Genomic DNA, 19,563 nt, shown 5'->3' on the forward strand with positions numbered 1-19,563 from the left:
CCGCATGGCCCCTGTCTTCTCAACCTTCTCGAGATAAGTGCGAGCTGAGGACTTGGGGGAGGGGAGAGGGGTTTGAGGAGATGGGAGAAGGTCGGAAGTAAGGGCCGTGGGGACCAGAGGGCAGGCTGACTTCGGAAAGGGCCGTGGTGATGGTGCTGGGTGTATTGAGAGCCCGGGGGGTTAGCGGTCAGCGTTCTGGGGGACTCTGGTCTGCCCGGTGGTGGGTGCCTCCCTCAGGGCCAGCTGCTTGAGGGCCGGCACGAAGCAGAGGGCTGCCCCAGCCTCACTGGGCAACGGGGAAGGGTCTGGACGAGGTCGCAGGATGGCAGAGGGAGGCATCCAAGTGAGTCCGCTTGAGGGTGGGAAGCCGAGGTCGGAGAGGGGGCTTTGCATCTTGGTTTCAGACGTGGGACCGTGGACAGTGGCCCCCTGTCATCAGCGTGGTTCCCCAGGAGTTATCCCAAAGGGAGGTGGTGACCCTCAGCCTGAGGCCACTTAATGTTGCCAGCCCAGCCCCGACTGTCCAAGCAGACACCTTCTAAGGCAACTTCTAACCACCTTCTGAGTGGTTGACATTTTTTTTTCTTTTTTAAGTGGTTGACATTTCAAAATTATTTCTCCCCCCGACAGATGGCCCTTCACTGTGAAACCTGAATCATTAAAACATGATTTGCAATGTCTGCATATTTTTTAGATAACCAAATGGGCATGAAAGTTTTTACATTTTAAAAACATGAGTTCTACTGATGTGGGAGTTGATACAAAAACAGAGGGTGTCAGGAATTAATTTCTAAGTGAATCTGTCTTACTTGGGACTGTCTGGATATGAATGAAGAAACCAAGTTGAGCTGGTTTAAGCCGAAAGGGGGTTGAGGTTGGGGAGGTACCCTGAGGCTAGAAGGCCACCTCCAGAAGCCAGGGCAGGAAAGCAAGGCCTCAGGGTGGGCCGAAGCTGGAGACTTCACGGGGATGGCAGCCGTCCCTCAGCACCTCTCTCCCTCTCCCTCTCTCTCTCTCTCTCTCTCTCTCTCTCTCTCTCTCTCTCTCTCTCTCTCTCCCCTCTGCAGACAGCCCTCTGACCCTGGGCTGGATGCCATACAGCGATCCCCACAACCCGAGTGATTCTTCTGTTAGATTTTTAGGTTCGAACAATATGAAGACTGGCAATCTGGCAACTTAATTCCAAATTTCTAACAGAGAGCTATTTAATTGGCTGGGCTGGGGTCCAGTAGCCCCCTCCTTTGATCTGCCTTGGCCAGAGACCACGTGATATGATTATAAACAGGGCTGCTAGAGAGGGGCCCAGCCAACCCCCTACTCAGGTCAAGACGCTCTTACCTGAGAGGCTCATGGAAGAGCCACCCCAATAGACATCTCTTCCACCACCTGGCTTCTGACTGCAGTGTCCAGCCGGGCTTTGCTATTCTGCCCAGCGATCTTGCTGTGCCCACCCAGGAAATAACCCACCCCTTGGGTTGGGGAGAGGGTGCATCAGTGCTGGGAGCAATGTGGTCCCTGCCCTCATGAGCTATAGGATGGAATGTGGTGACTCCAGGCCCTGGTGACGTGGGGGACCAGGAGGGCTTCCCAGGGGAGTGGCATCTGAGGCAAGTGAGACCAGGTGTGTACGGAGTTAGCAAGGGTGAAGGTCAGGCAAAGGCTGGGAAGCGAGCCCAGGAGCAGGACAGAGGGACCTTGGAGGATGGGCGACTGAGGATTGGCTTGTACCTAAGGGCAGCAGGGAGCCCTTGGAGAGGTGTGCTCTGGGGACCTAAGTAATTTGCATTTTGATAGGAACACTTCTCCCTATTTTATAGCTTGCTTTAATCCTGCCTTTCCCTCCCTCGTTGCTCGTAGGCTGGGTGGAGAATTTCAGCATCTTGGTGTACCCTCAGGGGAATGATTCAGGCTGCAGGCCTTTTGCTTTTTGAACTGTAGGGGGTGCATCTGGCCGATGTCAAACCCCATGGAGAGCGACTGGGCTGGGAGATGCATCCCTGGAGCCCTCTTCTTTAATGCATGGCTAGACGAGGTCCTTGCTCTCAGTTTTTATCCAGGTTTTATTATTAGCCACATTTCTTGGACAGGATAGGTTTCAGACTTTCCTCCCATTAGGAGGAGGCAGACCTGGAGAACGGCCTGCTCTCCCCTCACCCCGACGGGGAGGGCTTCTCCCTGGGTCCACAGCCACTGGTCCTTGAGGGTCACCAAGACAGAGGCACAGCCAGCATCCCCACCCTGACAGTTCCTGAGAGGGACAGGAAACACGTGGACCTCAGCGGGGGGCCTGCAGCTCCTCCCAGGAGATGGGTGCCAGGATTTGGGGGGCAGGAGGGATGGTGGTACTGTAACCAAAAGTGGGGTCCAGCTGCTCACTGCTTAAAAGCCAATAAAAAGAGGCCAGGTTGGTGGAAAAGGAAGTGTGCTTTCTTTTGGATGCCGGCAACCTACGCGGGGCGGGAGGGAGGGGCTGCCTGTCCAAAGGCCGACTCCCCCCACTGACAATCAGGGGGCAAGAGCTTTTATAGGCTGAGGGAGGGGGCTACGTGCAGAAACAGCACAGTCAGCTCTGACGGTCATCTTGAAATTGGTCATCGATGGTCTGACCAGCATCATCCTGATTGTTTTAAGTACAGTTAATCTTCAGTTCCAGGGTCGGTTTGTTCCCATTTCCTTGAGGCCAATTCTTGGAATTGTGACACCTTATGTCATGGCTGCAGTCTGGTCATCACGTAGTTAACTTCTCCCGCCTGGCGGGGGATTCAGTAGCTGTAAGACAGCTCACAGGATATGGCTCAGAATATCATCTATAGCCCTTGAGAAGGAACTAATGGCCCTTGAGAAGGAACTAAAAGTCCTTGACTATGCTTAATGACTAAACTATTATTATTTGGTCTCCTTTGACTGTTTTCCTTTCTTTCTGCATTTTCTCACTTCTCTGATTAAACTTATTCTTTGGCTAAAGTTTTTCCACAGACAAAAGGCAGGCAGAGGACATGGGGGGCAAGGACCGTAGGGTCCTGCTCTGTTTCAGTACCAGGGTTGTGTGTAAAAGGAATGGATGCCAGGATCTGGGGACAAGAGGGATGGTGGTAACAGAATTTGGGGTACCCCCTTCTGTAGGTGCTAGGATTGGGGGACAGGAGGAATAGAAGGTGCTAGAACTGGGGACAGGAGGAATAGGTGCTGCAGGTTTGGGACAGGCAGGATGGGGGGAATGACAGGATTCAGAGGTGCTCATGCAATCTTGGTACCTGTTGAGAGGGAGGAACAGTAAAGCAGAGATCTTTTTTGTCTCTGATGTGAAGAATTATTTGGGGCTCTAATTTCAACCTGTGGAGGCTTCTTTCTTAAAGTCTACCCAGATCCAGGCTTGACACAGATTTACTCAGGAAAAAAAAATTCAGGAAGGGGGCCTGCCTAAATTTAGCAAACTACTGGAGCCCATTAGAATCATCATCTCTGATTTCACCTAACAGGCTTGAGAGGGACCATCTGAGTGGGAATTGCTTTGCCATCTTTATAATCCTTTAGAACAATCCTTTATCCGGTTCCCAAAGGCTGAACATCCCAGCATCACAGAAAAGAGTAAGGGCATATGTGAGTGAGACCAGGAGTTGAAGCTTCGCCCTTTGCTAGGTGAATGGTTCATCTCTGAGCCTCAATTTTCCCATCTGTGGGAATGGGAATGACACGCCTCTTCATGGGTCACTAAGAGGACCGCACAAGAGGCACCGTTTAAACGCTGAGCACAGGCTTCGGCACGTGGTGGGAGCTCCATGAAAAGGGGTTCGCTGGCATTTTCACAAATGGACCTCAAGTGGAGAGGGACGGGTTTAGGGGTGGTAGGTAGTACATGACACCCAGTCCCTGTCCTCATTCAGAATCAGTTTGAAACAGGAGATACGAGAATCTGACAGGTGTGTTGACACCTGTTGTTACCTTAAAGATCCTAGAAGATTCTCCCAGTACGAGAGCCATTTTCAGATAGTAAATCAGCAAGTTCCCTGACGTGAGCCTACGGCATACACAGGCGATTTAATGTTGTATTCTGCAAAGCTCATTCCTCTCCAAGCAATTCCTCCTTCTCGCGCTGGAAAGCCTCTGGCACGTGTAGGAAGACCAGCCCTCCTGCGGCTGTATCTTAACTACAAGCCAAGAGGCAGACGTGGGAAAGAAACACCACTCCTGCAGAAAGGACTTACTCCTGCAGAGGAATCAGGGCGCAGAAGTGATGGAGAGGTTGTTCATCAAAAAGCATCTGGGGCAGCACAGCCCAGCTGTCTGGGGCGCCACCGGCATCCCAGGATCGGCAGTGTGCCTGCCCCTTGGTCGGCCAAGGGGCATTCCTGGGGGGAGGGGTGGACAGCTTACACCGCCTCTGTCACCATCACTGTGCCGCCCTGGAAAGTGACCCTTGTTGCTGATGGTCACAAAGGCGCCAGGGCCTCCTGCACGTGGAAAATTCACAATTTTGGAACATCCTCTGGTTGTTGATCCTGGGACATCCCCAAAAGACTTTTGTTAAGCACTTTGAGAAAGGAAATGAGGTCTTCTTGCTGCTGAAGATGGCTTAGCAGCTCGTTTCCAAAAAATCAGTGCTGTTGAACTTGCCCGGTTTGTATTGGCTTCACTTCTATTTCCTGTTGCCACTTCTCCCAGATATCAGCTGAGCCGAAGAACAAACAAAAATAATTTTCTGCAGCAAAAACATTTGGTTTCCTCTCCCTTCTCCCAGCTGGCTGCAGTGCACTGGCTCTTCAGAATTCTTGCTTTGCCCCCCTGCTCGGCTCCTGCTACCATCTTGTCCGCTTTGCCTGGAGGGTCTTGAGATCCGGATGGTTTATTCTTAAGGTCAGTTTGGAAGAATCTTTAACCATCTTCCAAAGGAGTCTATTTCACTGCCCTCTCTCTTAATCTTCCTGTCATCCTTTCTTATAATACTGAGAGCTGCATTCTAGCACAGAGACTTCGAATTCTGTCAGGGTGATTAAGGAAGCAGTGAGTTAAAGAGAGTGAACAAAAAGTGGAATCGCAGCTGAGAGAGGTCAGTGATGAGTTTTGAGTTGGTCCCATTCATTTTGTTTCACTGGGTCTCAGGGAAGTTGATGTTCAGAGTGAACAGCGTTATTGAGGTGTGATTTACATACCTTAAAATTCACCCATTTTAAGTAAAAATGATCCAGTGATTTCTGGTAGATTTACAGAGCTGTGCAGCCTTCACCACACTCCGATTTTAAAATATTTCCAAGATCCCCAAAGTTCTCTCACGCCCATTTGCGGTCAGTTCCCATCCCCGCCCCCCACCCCCCGTCCTCGGCAACCACGAATTTACTTTCTGTCTATAAATTTACCTTTTTCTGGAGATTTCATATGAATGGAATCAGACCATATGTGGTCTTCTGTGTCTGGCTTCTTTCACTGAGCTTAATGTTTTTGAGGTTCATCCATGTTGTAGCAGGTGTCAGTGCAGTCAGTCCTCTGTATCTGTGGGTTGCCCATCTGTGGATTCAACCAACCACAGACTGAAAATATTCGGGAAAAAAATTCCAGAATGTTCTAAAAAGCACAACTTGAATTTCCTGCACACTGACAACTATTTACATAGCATTTACATTGTATTTACAACTATTTACATAGCATTTACAGTATATTAGGTATTGTAAGGAATCTAGAGATGATTTAAAGTACACAGGAGGATGTGCATAGGTTACATGCAAATCATATGCTATGTATACGAGGGACTTGAGTGTCTGTGGATTTTGGTATCCAAGGTGGGTCCTGGAACCAGTCCCCCAAGGATACTGAAAGATGATTGTACTTCAGTCCTTGTTATTGCTAAATATCATTCAATTGGATAGATATGCCATATCTTGTTTATTTGTTCTCCATGTTTTTTTTTTTTAATACTGCAAGATAGGCCTAAAGTTTAACCTTTCTGGGACATTTGATGATCACATGGGTACCGTTGGTGTATGTATGTGAGTGTATTGGACAAGCAGAGTGATTTATGTACTGATTTGAAAATTGATCTTTTTTTTTTGTCTTATCTACATTGCATTTTAAAGTTGTATTATGTGTACAAAGTATTTAAAATATTTCTTTTTGGTTTTTAGTTCCCAAGAATATACTCACAGCGATTGATCCAGCCATTGCTAATCTAAAACCTTCTGTGAAACAGAAAGATGGTGACTATGGTAAGGTTTATGGCTTACTACCAGCATTTCTCTTTAAGTAAAGGTGAACAGCCCCATGTGACCGCAGGTGGGTGCACACTGGTTAGGAAGGAAGGTGTATGAGCTGCCAGCTCTGAGAATGGCAGTGCTGTGGCAGATGGTTGCAAATGGTGGCCAACGTTTTGTGTTTTAAATTATAAGTAGGATAAATCCCCCTTCCATTCCCTCTCTTATTTCCTAAAAGAAAAATCACCTTGAAAAAAGATCTGCTCAGAAATAAATCTGGGGTTCCTGGATTATCCGATGAGCTTGTTGGAAAGAGGATCACATAAGGCAGCAGTCCCCAACCTTTTTTGGCACCTGGGACCAATTTCGTGGAAGACGATTTTTCCACAGACCGGGGCTTGTGGGGACAGGGGGATGGTTTCGGGATGATTCAAGCGCATTGCGTTTATTGTGCACTTTATTTCTATTATTATTACATTGTAATATATAATACAGTAAGTATACAGCTCACCATAATGCTGACAGGAGGCGGAGCTCAAGCGGTCATGCGAGCGATGGGGAGCGGCTGTAAATACAGATGAAGCTTCACTTGCTCACCTCCACTCACCACCTGCTGTGCGGTCCAGTTCCTAACAGGCCACAGACTGGTATCAGTCTGTGGCCCGGGGGATGGGGACCTCTGCCATAGGGAACCTGGGTGGGCCACACCCAGGCGGGACCTGTGTGCCTCCATCCACATGTGCCCTTCGTCCTGAGGTTTTCACCGGACTTTTGTAAATAAGGGGATGAACGTTTTGGTTTTCTTATCAAATCTAGAATGGAGTTCAGACCCTTGGGGCTCTTGATAGAAATTACAGAGGCCCCCCCAAGACAATCTATATAAGATATTGCACTTTGCAGGTTGAGAATTGGTCTTGTGTCACTTTGATTACATTTATGAAGTTTTCCCCCCTAAGAATAAAACGAAAGTGTGCTTGTTGTGGAGCACACAGGAAAGCACCAAGAAATAGAACTCACCCTTAGTCTCAAAGCTTAGAGATAACTATTGTTCGTATCTTATGTTCTTCTAGTTCCAGCCCTCCAGCTCTCCACCAGGCTCTGCTTCTCCCAGCCTCTCCCAACCCCTCTGATCTTTCTAACAGGGCTCCCACCCAGATCCCATGAATATCCTGGTCCCCCTGGAGTGGAGGCCTGAGAGCCGTGTCTGACCTTCCTAGGGGTCCCCAGGGCCCTTAGGCTACCCCATCAGGGGCTCCCTAAGCTCCATCACAGCAACTTAACCAGGCATCCTAAGCCAGATCCGCCCTGTATTTTGCTGCATTGCCAAAAAAGTAGCCCAACACAACCTCCCTCCATCATTCCAGGCCTTCTTATCTGTGGTCAACAGAGCAGACAGCAGCTCCGTGGTTAAGTGGGACATTATTAAATCTCCCAGAGGCATGATGAATGCCATTGCCTTTAAAATGGGAAGATAAGTGTGTTCCCTTCTGCAAGAGCAGATGAATGAAGTTGGAACCAAGACATTTTAGAATTTCTGAATCCCTTTTATCACTTAATATTTTCAGAGACTGCTTACTAAATGCTTTTCCTGGCTTCGTCTTCCCTAATTTTGTCAGAGGCCCACTTATAGGGTCTCTATGACTTTTTATTTATTATGGCAGTCCTGGATTAGGAAAAAACGCATACTGTGAACAGTTGTGATTAATCGGTCTTGCATTTTTTACGAAACAGGTATAAACTTTGACCCAAGGAAACCAAGAGTTCTGAGGAAAGATGGAATTATTGTCAGCCACTCCCTGGCAGCATTTGCTTACCTTCGAGGTAGGTCAGTGAATTAATGGATTTACTGAATTCTTACTCACAAATGCTCTGTTTAATTACAACACTTGGATGGCTAAAGAAAAAGGACTTTAAGTTTGACACAGCAACTGCAATCTTCTACAATCCAGAAACACAGAGGCCTGAATTTAGGTATGGTTGCCACTGGCAACCAACAAGAGAACCACATAGGGAAGGAGCAAAGGCTAAAGTCACACTATGTAGCAGTTGGGCTCCATGGGAATTTTCCACTTTGCAAAGTAGGAACCTGAGGAATGCATTTTCCAGCTCTAAAATTTGGGAAGGGCATAGGATTATTGAATTCCACCCTTGGCTGGAAGAAAATTGGGCTGAAAGATGACTTAGTGAACAAAACAAGTCATGCTCTGTGAAAGGAGAGCCCCTTTCTGAGTCACCAGCGTTACTTCTCATGGTTCCAAGGTTTCCCTTGATAATCTTCCCCTTAAGGATCAGTCAGACACAGCCCTCCTTAATTAGCAGAGCCCAAATTGCTCATGGTGCATGCTACCTTTCCTCACCAGCCTCGCTGCTCACCTCTGGAGAGACCATATTTTGGAATGTCAACTCTGCAAGTTTCGACAATGCCTGCCTGACTCTGTTCAGAGAGCCAGAACCTCAGAAGACGGTTTTTTTTTTGGCGGTATGCGGGCCTCTTACTGTTGTGGCCTCTCCCGTTGCGGAGCACAGGCTCCGGACGCGCAGGCCCAGCGGCCATGGCTCACGGGCCCAGCCGCTCCGCGGCATGTGGGATCCTCCCGTACTGGGGCACGAACCTGCGTCCCCTGCATCAGCAGGCGGACTCTCAACCACTGCGCCACCAGGGAAGCCCAAAAGAAGATGTTTGTAAAATACATGGTAATACAATGCATTACGGCATTACTTACTCAAGGCCTGCCAGAGCTGGGGCTGTTTGGAGTAAGCCTTCCTCAGAAGAAAATAAAGGCTTAAGAAAACATCTCAGCACAGGAGATAGAACAGTCTTGGGACCTTCTTACCAGTATCTTCCCTGTGTGGTGGTTGTGTGGTTGTTGAGAATCTTCTCTTTTCTAACCACCCTCCCATTTCTGTTTCTTGCTGTTTCGGACAATTGTCAAAGTTAAGAGATGTAAGGATTGTTATTGTTGAAAATATCACATATTTTCAAAGTCCCCGGAGAGCCCCTTGGAGGAAAGACATCATGAAAATCCTTCACTCAGAGGAACAACTAGGAGGCTGCTTATGTGATGCGGCCATTCTGGACCCTGTCAGTTCCTCTCAACAACTGTCTTGGTCAGCTCAGGCAACCGTAACAAGATACCATGGGCCCGGTGGCTTAAACAACAGAACTGTATTTTCTTCCAGGCTGGAAGGCCATGATCAAGGAGCTGGCAGGCTTGGTTTCTGGTGAGGGCTCTCTTCACGGCTTGTAAACAACTGCCTTTCCCCTATGTCTTCACACAGCAGGGAGGGAAAGAGAGAGAGAGAGAGAGAGAGAACTCTAGGTGTCTCTCTCTTTTTTTTTAAAATTGAATTATAGTTGATTTACAATGTTGTGTTAATTTCTGCTGTACAGCAAAGTGATTTAGTTCTACATATATATATATACATACTTTTTCATATTCTTTTCCGTTATGGTTTATCACAGGCTACTAAATATAGTTCCCTGTGCTATACAATAGGACCTTGTTGTTTATCCATTCTATATATAATAGTTTGCATCTGCTAATCCCAAACTCCCAGTCCATCCCTCCCCCACCCTCCCTCACCCTTGGCAACTACAAGTCTGTTCTCTATGCCTATGAGTCTGTTGCTGTTTCATAGATATGTTCATTTATGTCATATTTTAGGTCCCCCTTGGTGTCTCTCCTTATAAAGACACTAATCCTCTTGGATCAGGGCCCCACCCATATGACCCCATTGAACTGTAATTACCTCCTTATAGGTTCTATCTCCAAGTATAGTCACATTCATTCAACACATGAATCTGGGAGGGACACAATACAGTCCACAGTAGTGACCTTGAGAGAGGGACTCTTATCCCCTATTCTGCACACAGGGAAGCCGAGGCTCAGAGCTGAGTTGAGCCAGGTGCTTGAGGACACCAAGTGGCTGGCGACAGGGCAGGATTCAGACTCAGCAGATATAAAACCTGCCCTCCAGCTTCTCCAAGAGAGACGTATGCCCTTTAGAATTTGAAGGATGGAAACCTCATGACGTCGAGTGATCTAAATTAGATTGCCTCCATCCCTGTCTAACCTTTTACACACTCATCACTCCCAGAAGTCGTTGGAGAGATTTATTTGTTAAACACCCATCTCTCTGCTAGACATTAACTATTTCAAGTACAGATGTTTGTCACCTTAGTCATTGTCATATCCTACTGCCTGGGACAGAGCTGGCACAGAGTAGATGCACAGTAAGTAGTTAGTAAATGACCATATGAAGAGTCCTCCTCTGGTGTCATGAGCTATCCTTTGCCTAATCATCACCCTGTATTCTCTGTTTGTAGGTATTCAATTTTTAAGGAATGTAAGGACTTGGTGGGTTGTTATTTGGTTTTATAGAGGGATGTTTAGGCACATTCAACTCAGCAAACCGCAACCAAGCTGAAATTTCATGACAAAGAGAAAGAGGCTCTGAATGTGTGGTGTCAGGTGTTAGTGAAATGAAGTTGCTATAGAAGTTCATTTGTCAAATCACAGAGGCTCACAAAGTCTTAGGGAAACAGGGACATCTGCACTTGCTGATGAATTTCCTGGGCATGTCGTTCTCTGGGTGGTCACTCTAGAGGTCCCAAGCCCACCTCGTCCTCCTCACGGGGAAGGCCAGCACACTGCAGAGAAGGGCAGGACGTCAGGCTGAGCTGTTTCAACACGAGCGTCACACAATGAGAGCGTCACCCTCATCGTCGTTAGAAAGCGGTGCCCCAGCCAACTCTCAGTGGCATCCTTCTCCTTGTTGCAGGGATATGATCTGAAGGCTGGACTGGGGTCCCTGGGTACCCACCAAAGGGAGGAGACCCTCCTCCGGGAGGGACCCCAACAGGAGCCACCAAGAGTGAGCTGGGAAGATTCTGGCAAAATCAGCTAAATAGACAGTAGATTGAGCAAATCCAGAAGGACGTTTCCCCGGGTCAGGCTGTAGGTAGTTTTGCTGCATTAGTGCAGCCAAGTTCACATGGAGGACCAGCAGACTAGAACCATGAATCAAGGGGCCTGTCCCGGGATGTTGAGAAGCAGAGGCTGGTGGAACAGACACAAGGATATCCAAGGGTCCCTGATGAACGATTTTGCTTTGGGCCATTTAAATGATCTGTGAGACATTTTCTTAGGAGGTTAGAATTTACCCTCCTCTCAATAATATAGACCTACTCCTTGAATTCATTCTAGAATTTAGATCATGGGTCTGAAGAAACTCATAGAGAATTTTTGATATTAGGGAAATGGAAAGCGGTGCGTGTGGGGGTGGGGAGGTTTGCAGAAGGCAGTTAGCTGGCTCAGCCATTGTACCTCTGCAGATTGTTCTGAAGGAGACTTATTTAGACAGCCTGGCTCAGAACTTGATGTCCTCCATTCCACCTAGTTAGTGTTTTATTGTGTGCCCTAGTGGCCCAATATTTCAGCCCCTGCCTTGGGCTTGGGCCTGTGTGTGTCTTTGGCCTCTGGAAGCGCTCACTGTGGACTTGTGGGGTGCATGGGGTAACTGGGGCCATGGATGAGAAAGCAGTGCTTCCCCTGAGTTGGGAGAGCATCATTGTTTCATATGAAAGAAACTCCAGGCTATCAGGCAAACCCCCATTGAAATAGAAGTATCATAACACATTCCAGAGTTGAAGTTACACGATCCCCTGTCAGGGAGGACGATGGGAAATCAGCGCCGCCTTGTCACATAGGTGTGGATTCTGAAGTGTTCCCACGGCCTCTAATCTTTGGTTCCATGACAGAAAGTTATTATCACGTCCCTAAGTGCTGTCAGACCAGGCCCAATACTCTTTGTGCTTTCACCCGACGGTAGCAGGGCCCCAAGGGGTGGAACCCTCGCCCCAGCCTCTCGGTGTCTTATTTGGACACAAATAAGTTTGAGCTGGAGCTTGTGTTGGCTCCAGACCAGGGATCTTAGGGTCAAGGGGCATTAAAGGCCACGGGCCACCATGGTGAGATTCCCGAGGGCTGGCTACCGCTGATGAAATTAAAGCCATTCACTTGAGCCTGTGATGAACTAAGGCTAAAATGAGAATAAGACCAATAGCACAGTGTGAAGATTCTGTTTGACAGGGAGACAATGCCTTTATTTGAACAGAACACATTCAGTATAATAGGAAAAGCGGTCACAAAAGCCTAAAGTGGTCCAACTGATTTTAGAAAACAGGTGATATCCCCTTAGTTTAAAGCCTGGGGCTTTGGAGAGAACCCTAGCCCGAGCTTGGGGTCCCAGCCAAGCAGTGGCTATGGACAAATTAAATGGCTGTGACAGGAAGAGTTGAGCCAGTTCACCACCAGGGCTCCATCTAACTAAGATCTGGTGATTCTGTGACTTCAGACTAGTTGGTTCAGGTGAGTAGGAAGCCTTATTTCCAACAGGCTTTCCAAGAGTTGCCATATTCTCCATTTTTGATTAATGGATATTAGCAGACTTGGTGTAAACGTGGCCTGAAGAGTGATCACTTGGCAGGAGGTACACCTGTGCCAAGGGGCACCTAAGGTCTGATGAGTGAGAAGCGCTCCTGGCAATAGAATCCAGATCCTCCCTCCCCGGCAGCAGAGGGAGAGAGGAAGAAAGGCAACTAACATTATGGAGTCCCCGACCCACAGGCAACAAGCCTAGTGCCGTAGACCCACGACCCCTCCCTTCAAGCACTCAGCAGATAGCTGTGTCACCCCTGCTTTGGGCCAGGCACCGGGGATTTGGTGAAGAACAAGGCAGTTCAGTCCCAGTCCTCACGGAGCTTGCATTCTATGGCGGGCAGAGGGAGGTGGGGGTGGGGGGCAGGACAAAACACACTCAGCAACTTAGTAACATTCCAGAGGCTATGAGACCTAATGACAGGGGAGACCTAGTCCAGACTCGGGGTGGGGTCACGGAGGGCTGGATGAAGAGGGGAGAAAGAACATTCCAGGCAGAAGGAGCAGCACGTGCAAAAGCACCAAGGTGCAAAGCCATCTGGCCCCTGTGAGGGATGGAGAGAGGCCAGTGGGTGGGAAAGCAGAAAGCAGAGGGATGAGTCTTTGGAGTTGAACTTGGGGAGGGTAGTTCCATAGAGTCCTAGCAAGCTTCCTAAGCAGTGGTCTGGGTTTGATTTTTACCTTACGGGAGGACGGGAACCGTTTATAGGTTTTAAGTAGGGGAGTGATGTGATCTGATGTGCACTTTTTTTTTTTTTTTGCGGTACGCGGGCCTCTCACTGTTGTGGCCTCTCCCGTTGCGGAGCACAGGCTCCGGACGCGCAGGCTCAGTGGCCATGGCTCACGGGCCCAGCCACTCAGCGGCATGTGGGATCCTCCCGGACCGGGGCACGAACCAGCGTCCCCTGCATCGGCAGGCGGACTCTCAACCACTGCGCCACCAGGGAAGCCCTGATGGGCATTTTTAAAAAGATTACAGTGGCCACAGTGGGGAAGATGGATGAGAGGGGCAAGAGAGGAGAGAGGAGACCAGCTGGGGGTGGGGAGGATGGAGAAGAGAAGTGTTATCATTTCTGTTTTTCAGATAAATTCACTAGATCAGAAGACACCTTAATGAAAGGAAAATACAAGCCACTTACCCAGAGATATTCACAATGTATATACTGTCTAATGATCAATATCAAGAATATATAGAAACTATAGATAGATAGAGATATATTTTATGTGTAAGAAGAAAAGCACACACAACCCCATTTAAAAAGTGGGCACACGACCTGAGACAGCATTTTGAGAAGAGGGATAGGTAAGTATCTGAAGAGATGTGTACATAACTGGGGATCAGGGAGATACAAGTCAAGCCATAGTGAGATACCATTTTATACTCATATGATTGGAAAAATGTTAGAAGCCTGTCCATACTCAGTGCTGGAGAAGATGAGGATTTGCAGGATTCCTCATGCATTGCAGCCACTTTGGAAACCACGTTGGCAGTATTTCCCCAACTCACATGCCTTACAACTCATCCAGTTGCCCTCCTAGGTCAGTAGCCGAGACAGACACTTGCAGATATTCACCAGGGACATTTACAGGAATGGTCACAGCTACAAGGCCCACATACAGAAACCTGGCAGCCCCCCAGTGGCCCCTCAGCAGGAGAGTGAGTGAATAAACCACAGTGTAGTCAAGATAGCGGAATAACATGCAGCAATATACTGTTAAGTTAAAAACAAACACCAGGGCTTCCCTGGTGGTGCAGTGGTTGAGAGTCCGCCTGCCGATGCAGGGGACACGGGTTCGTGCCCCGGTCCGGGAAGATCCCACATGCCGCGGATCGGCTGGGCCCGTGAGCCATGGCCGCTGAGCCTGCGCGTCCGGAGCCTGTGCTCCGCAACGGGAGAGGCCACAACAGTGAGAGGCCCGTGTACCGCAAAAAAAAAAAAAAAAAAACCAAACCCCCAACACTGTAACGTTACACCTTTTTCATAAAGTTTTTAGGAATGCATAGAGATGCGATAAGCTATGTAAAAAGGCAAGTGGGGGAGTAATGAGCATGGAATTCAGGTGGTAGTTACCTTGATGGGAGGAGGCTGGGGGGAGGGGAACCCACAGGTTAGACATGGTTATTGTCAAGGCTCTAACTCCCACGTGGGGGGCTGATTCACAGCGCGGGTGCCGATTACAGAATTTAAAGTAATTAATTAAATAAATAAACATAAAGGAAGGCCGCGTATTGACCGATAAAGAGAATGTGTCATATCCTGAGGATTATGGTGAGTTTACTTCTGTCTACCTGGAGTCTTTAAAAAGAAGTAGAGATGGGAAAGTGGGGGGACAGTCACTAGCCCATAGTTACCCCCCTGTCTGGGGCAGAGCCAGACCTTAAATCCTCCTCGATCCTGCCCTGAGTACCTGATTCACCCATGAGACCACCGCTGGGAATGACGGTCTCGTGGGCAAAGAGAGAACGGGGCTGTGGGTGATCATGGTCTCCCAGAAGCTTGACCAGCGTGGGATCTTTCTGCCTGGAGCTGACCCTGTCCTGAACCAGGATGGCTGGAAAAAGTTACAAGTGGATGGGCCTCCATTCGCCCATCGGCAGCACTCCTTCCAGGCACTGCAGGAGGTGAGGGCTACAGGCGTGGCTGTCCATGGGCTCAAGGCTTACGCTTTCCCAGGAGGAGGAGGAGATGAATTGTGGCTGCACAGAAAGCCCGTATCCGAGTCCATGAGGACAGGAAGGACTGGAGAGGACAGTGGCCAGGAGGCTTGGGAAGGGGGGGCCGGAGGCAGCGGGGAGAGAACAGGAGGATTCAAAGGAAAGGGAGGTGAGCATGAAGCTGGGAGTGATGAGTCCACTCCCAGCAGAGGCTTTGACGTGCAGGAGAAACGATTGGCCCCATCAGATCAGAGCCTCGGGTCTTAGCATCATTTTGTGGTTTACGGTTTAATGACTGTGTCCCAAATGCCAGTCTTCCAATCCCTGTTCTACCACCACTCCCGGAAAAGAACACGGCACAAAGCATGTGTGTCTCTGACCAAATCTTCAAAATACCTTGACCCTTAGGAAAAATATATTGTTTTTAATAGCACTACAGACACAGCTCACTGCCCCTCCCCTGGTCAAAATCAGTTTTGCATTCAGACTTCTGTGTCTTAGAGAGAGTGCTGAGATGGTGCTCGTAGGGGCGACGGCAACAAAGGACATTTGAGTCCAGTGAATTGAGCTGCAAGCGAAGGAAGCCGAATGGAGAAGTTGCATGTTTCAAGGAGATAACATGTCCCACTTAGATCTCTCCCATCAGATCACAGCGGCTAGATCCCTTGACTGTACATGAAACTTAACAACTGTCAAGTTCTGAACCTCCAGTCTGCACCTCTGGGGAAGGACTGAGGCAGTGAAGACAACAGTCATCATGATATTCGAGTCTAGTGAACGAGGAGGCCATGTGCCCGGAGGAGGCTGGTTCCATCGAGACGTAGGAGCAAATGCCAGTGCACATCTCACAAGCTGCTCGCAGCTCGGGAGCTGGGTTCCTGTCCTGGCTCCACCTAAAGAGGCCAGCTGAGCTCAGACAGTGGCTCCTCTACACCTCAGCTTGCGTCTCTGTATCAGTGATCCACAAAGTATGGCTGATTTTGTAAATAAAGTTTTATTAGAACACAGCCACACCTGTATCCTCTTTCGTGTTACAACAGCACAGGTGAGTAGTTGCAACACAGACTGTATGGCCCACACAGCCTTAAAATATGTACTGTCTGACCTTTTGACAGAAGGGTCAGAAAAATCTGTCAACTCCTGATCTATATTATGAAGAAGTTAGCTGGATCATTACTTCCCAAAATGGGAGTGCTAACACCCCAAGGGGTACACAGCCGAAAAGTAATAGTCCTTTCCACTCAGGGTTAATGTAAGGGTTAAACATATGTAAAGATTTAGACCAGGGTACATAGTACAAATCAGCATTATTTCTATTTCTATTGGACAGTCATTTGGAGGTTGAAGTTTTAGTACCAGAACTTTTATTTATATTTATTTTTTAATCTAAAAGAAATTAAGCTTTGTAACATTTACTATATTAGTACTTACATTCATATATATATACTTTATATGTAAATTAATTTTTCAAAATTTACTACTATTAATAATAGCTAACAGTTTATTGAACATTTGTTATGTGTCACTGAGTGTTCTGAGAGCTTCACAGGAATTAACTGACAGAAAGGGGCTTCTGGCTCCATTTTACAGGTGAAGGAACTGAGGAACAGAGAGGTGATGTAATTCGCTGAAAGTCACACTACTAGGGAATGACAGATCTGCATTTGAACTCAGGAGGGCCCAGCTTCTCAGGTCCTTTGCTATGTGTCCTCTCATAAACATACATATATTGACTATATATGCTCCAAACCTTTTTTTTCTTTTTAATTAGTGGGGGTATATGATCAGTTAGGTGTGGATGGTCTCAGAGATGCTGTCCAGGACTGCATATATCTGCTTCTATGGGACTTTGGCCTGGTGAAGATTGACAGCTCCCCCACGTCCTGACGTGTTCTCTTTCCCTTACAGCCCACCCTGAAAGAGCTGCCCTGCTGTTCGTGTCCAGTGTTTGCATCGGTCTTGCACTCACACTGTGTGCCTTGGTCATCAGAGTGTCCTGCACCAAGGACTTCCAGGAGCTGCAGCTGGCGAGGGAGCATCTGGTGCCAGGAAGCGACAAAGCCGAGGAGGACAGCCAGGATGAGGAGGGGGAGGAGGACTCGTCTGACTCCGATTTTCCGGGGGAACTGTCGGGGTTTCGTAGGACTACATATCCTGTCTACAGTTCCATAGAGGCTGCAGAGCTGGCAGAAAGGATTGAGCGCAGGGAGCAAATCATCCAGGAAATATGGATGAACAGTGGCTTGGACACTTCACTCCCAAGAAACATGGGCCAGTTCTACTGAAAACCAGATGCGTCTTGATATGATCACACTTTCTGAAGAGGGAAGGGTTGAACATGCCCCTCCAGTTCTGTTTCACTCGTACCTTCTATGAAGGAGAATTTGTCATGTCATCCAATACTGGGGAAGCCAGAAAGCTCTTAAAGGGACATTTCAAACTGTTTACAGCACATTTCAAAATAAATATGGAGGGAAGAAGTCTTGGTTTTCTGTATTTATTTAAATTCATGTCTATATGCTAACAGAACTAGAGTTCACATTTATTGAGCCCTTATAATGCCAGGCACTGTTCTAGCTGCTTTTCATGTATTAAGTCATTTAATGCTCACGACAACTTTGTGAGATGGTGCCGTCATTATCGTTTTACAGATGGGTAAACAGAAGATCCCTATCTATCCGTAAAAGAATTATACGAATATTCACAATGGCAAGCGTGAGTTCAGTCACTCCATGTTCACTGGTCGTAGACTTTAATCACTAACATAATTTGTTTAGAGAAGGGATTGGCAAAGTTTGTTTTCTTTTTAAGGGAAAGATAATAAATATTTTAGGCATCGTAGGTCAGATAGGTCTGCCACAACTACTCACCTCTGACTCTGGAGCTCAAAAGCAGCCACAGCTAATAGGTAATGAATGAACATGGCTGTGTTTCAATAAAACTTTATTTGTGGAAACTGAAATTAACTTTCGTATGTCACATGTTTCTCTTTTTTAATCAATTATTTTAAAATGTAAAAGCCATTCTTAGCTCACGGGCTGTCCAGTAGCCTACAGGCAGTAGGCTAGATCTGGCCTGCCTCTTGATTTTGTAAAGAAAGTATGGTTTATAACGCCTAAAACATTTACCCTTGCAGGAAAAGCTTGCTGACTCCTGACTTAGATTAAAACTACAGAATTTCTAGTGGTAAAAAACAGTCCACCAGATTCCCTAGCAGCCTGTGGGCAAGGATCAAGTAGAACTACCTTTCAAATTATTGCAAAAAACTAGGTCCCACCACATTAGGGGGAGGGGCAGGTGAAGAAGTAAAAGAAAAAGGAGTTAAGGAAACATTCCTGGTGGGAGAACTGGTGATGGTTTCTTTTAGAAGGCGCCCCCTGGTGGACAGGAGGCTTATAGCTGTGGAGTAGAATAAGAAAAGAATTTTTTTCTCTTTCTTGCCCTAGGGGGCTTAGAGCATTAAAATGATGGTGTTGACTACGAATGAGGTCTCCCTGCCTTATCTTACTTCATCATCACATCAGCCCTGCAAGCAGGCATATGTAGATGAGGAAGCTGAAGGCTGACAGTACTGGGGCCAAGTCACACGGTACAAAGTGCTGGAGCTGGCTCAGTTGTAAGGTGATCAGGAAATACTAGCTGTTCCCTCAGGAACCCCAGTAACGACAGGTAAGACAGAAGGCATTTCTCTTTCAGTCCCCAGATCCTGAGGGCGAAGGGCCCATCTGAGGAGTCCAGAGGAGGGGGTGGTGTGGAGGGAGGGACCTGTCTCTCATCAACTAGCCCAGCTGCCTGGAGGTCAGAGGGGCTGCAGTTTTGTTTGTTTTTTAAAATTCAGTTTGTCTTGGTTCATTCATTCTGCTATAACAAAAACACCATAGACTGAGTGGCTTATAAAACCACAGAAATTTATTTCTCACGGTTTTGGAGGCTGGAAGTCCAAGATCAAGGGGCCAGGGTCTGGTGAGAGCCTGGCTTCCTGGCTCCTACCTGGCAGTCTCACTGGGTCCCCACGTGGCAGAAAGGCCGGGAGCTCTCTGGGGTCTCCTTTATAAGGGCACTAATCTTATCCAGGGAGGCTCTGCCCTCATGACCTGATCACCTCCCAAAGGCCCCACCTCCAACTACAATGGGCGTTAGGATTTACTATGAGTTTGGGGGAAACACAAACATTTGGTCTACGCCAGAGTTGAAATTCACGTGAAGTAAGAGTAACCATTTTAAAGCACACAATTCAGTGGCTTTTAGTACATTCACAGTGTCATGGGACCACCACTTCTATCTA

General features: G+C 47.7%; 1 protein-coding gene across 2 annotated transcripts in view; it reads left to right on the forward strand.

Moving 5' to 3' along the window:
• The window catches only part of EVA1C (eva-1 homolog C), an 87,502-nt gene extending 69,744 nt beyond the window's left edge, over nucleotides 1–17,758 (forward strand). For both annotated transcript variants that reach the window (XM_082625718.1, XM_082625719.1), the window contains exons 6-8: nucleotides 6,117–6,197; nucleotides 7,914–8,003; nucleotides 17,187–17,758. In XM_082625718.1, the coding sequence (XP_082481844.1) occupies nucleotides 6,117–6,197; nucleotides 7,914–8,003; nucleotides 17,187–17,563 (548 nt within the window). In that variant the 3' untranslated portion in view covers nucleotides 17,564–17,758. The remainder of the gene's footprint in view (nucleotides 1–6,116; nucleotides 6,198–7,913; nucleotides 8,004–17,186) is intronic.
• Nucleotides 17,759–19,563: the final 1,805 nt, after the last annotated feature.

Source organism: Mesoplodon mirus (assembly GCF_964341445.2).
Source record: "Mesoplodon mirus genome assembly, chromosome: 6".
Classification (NCBI taxonomy): Eukaryota; Metazoa; Chordata; class Mammalia; order Artiodactyla; family Ziphiidae; genus Mesoplodon; species Mesoplodon mirus.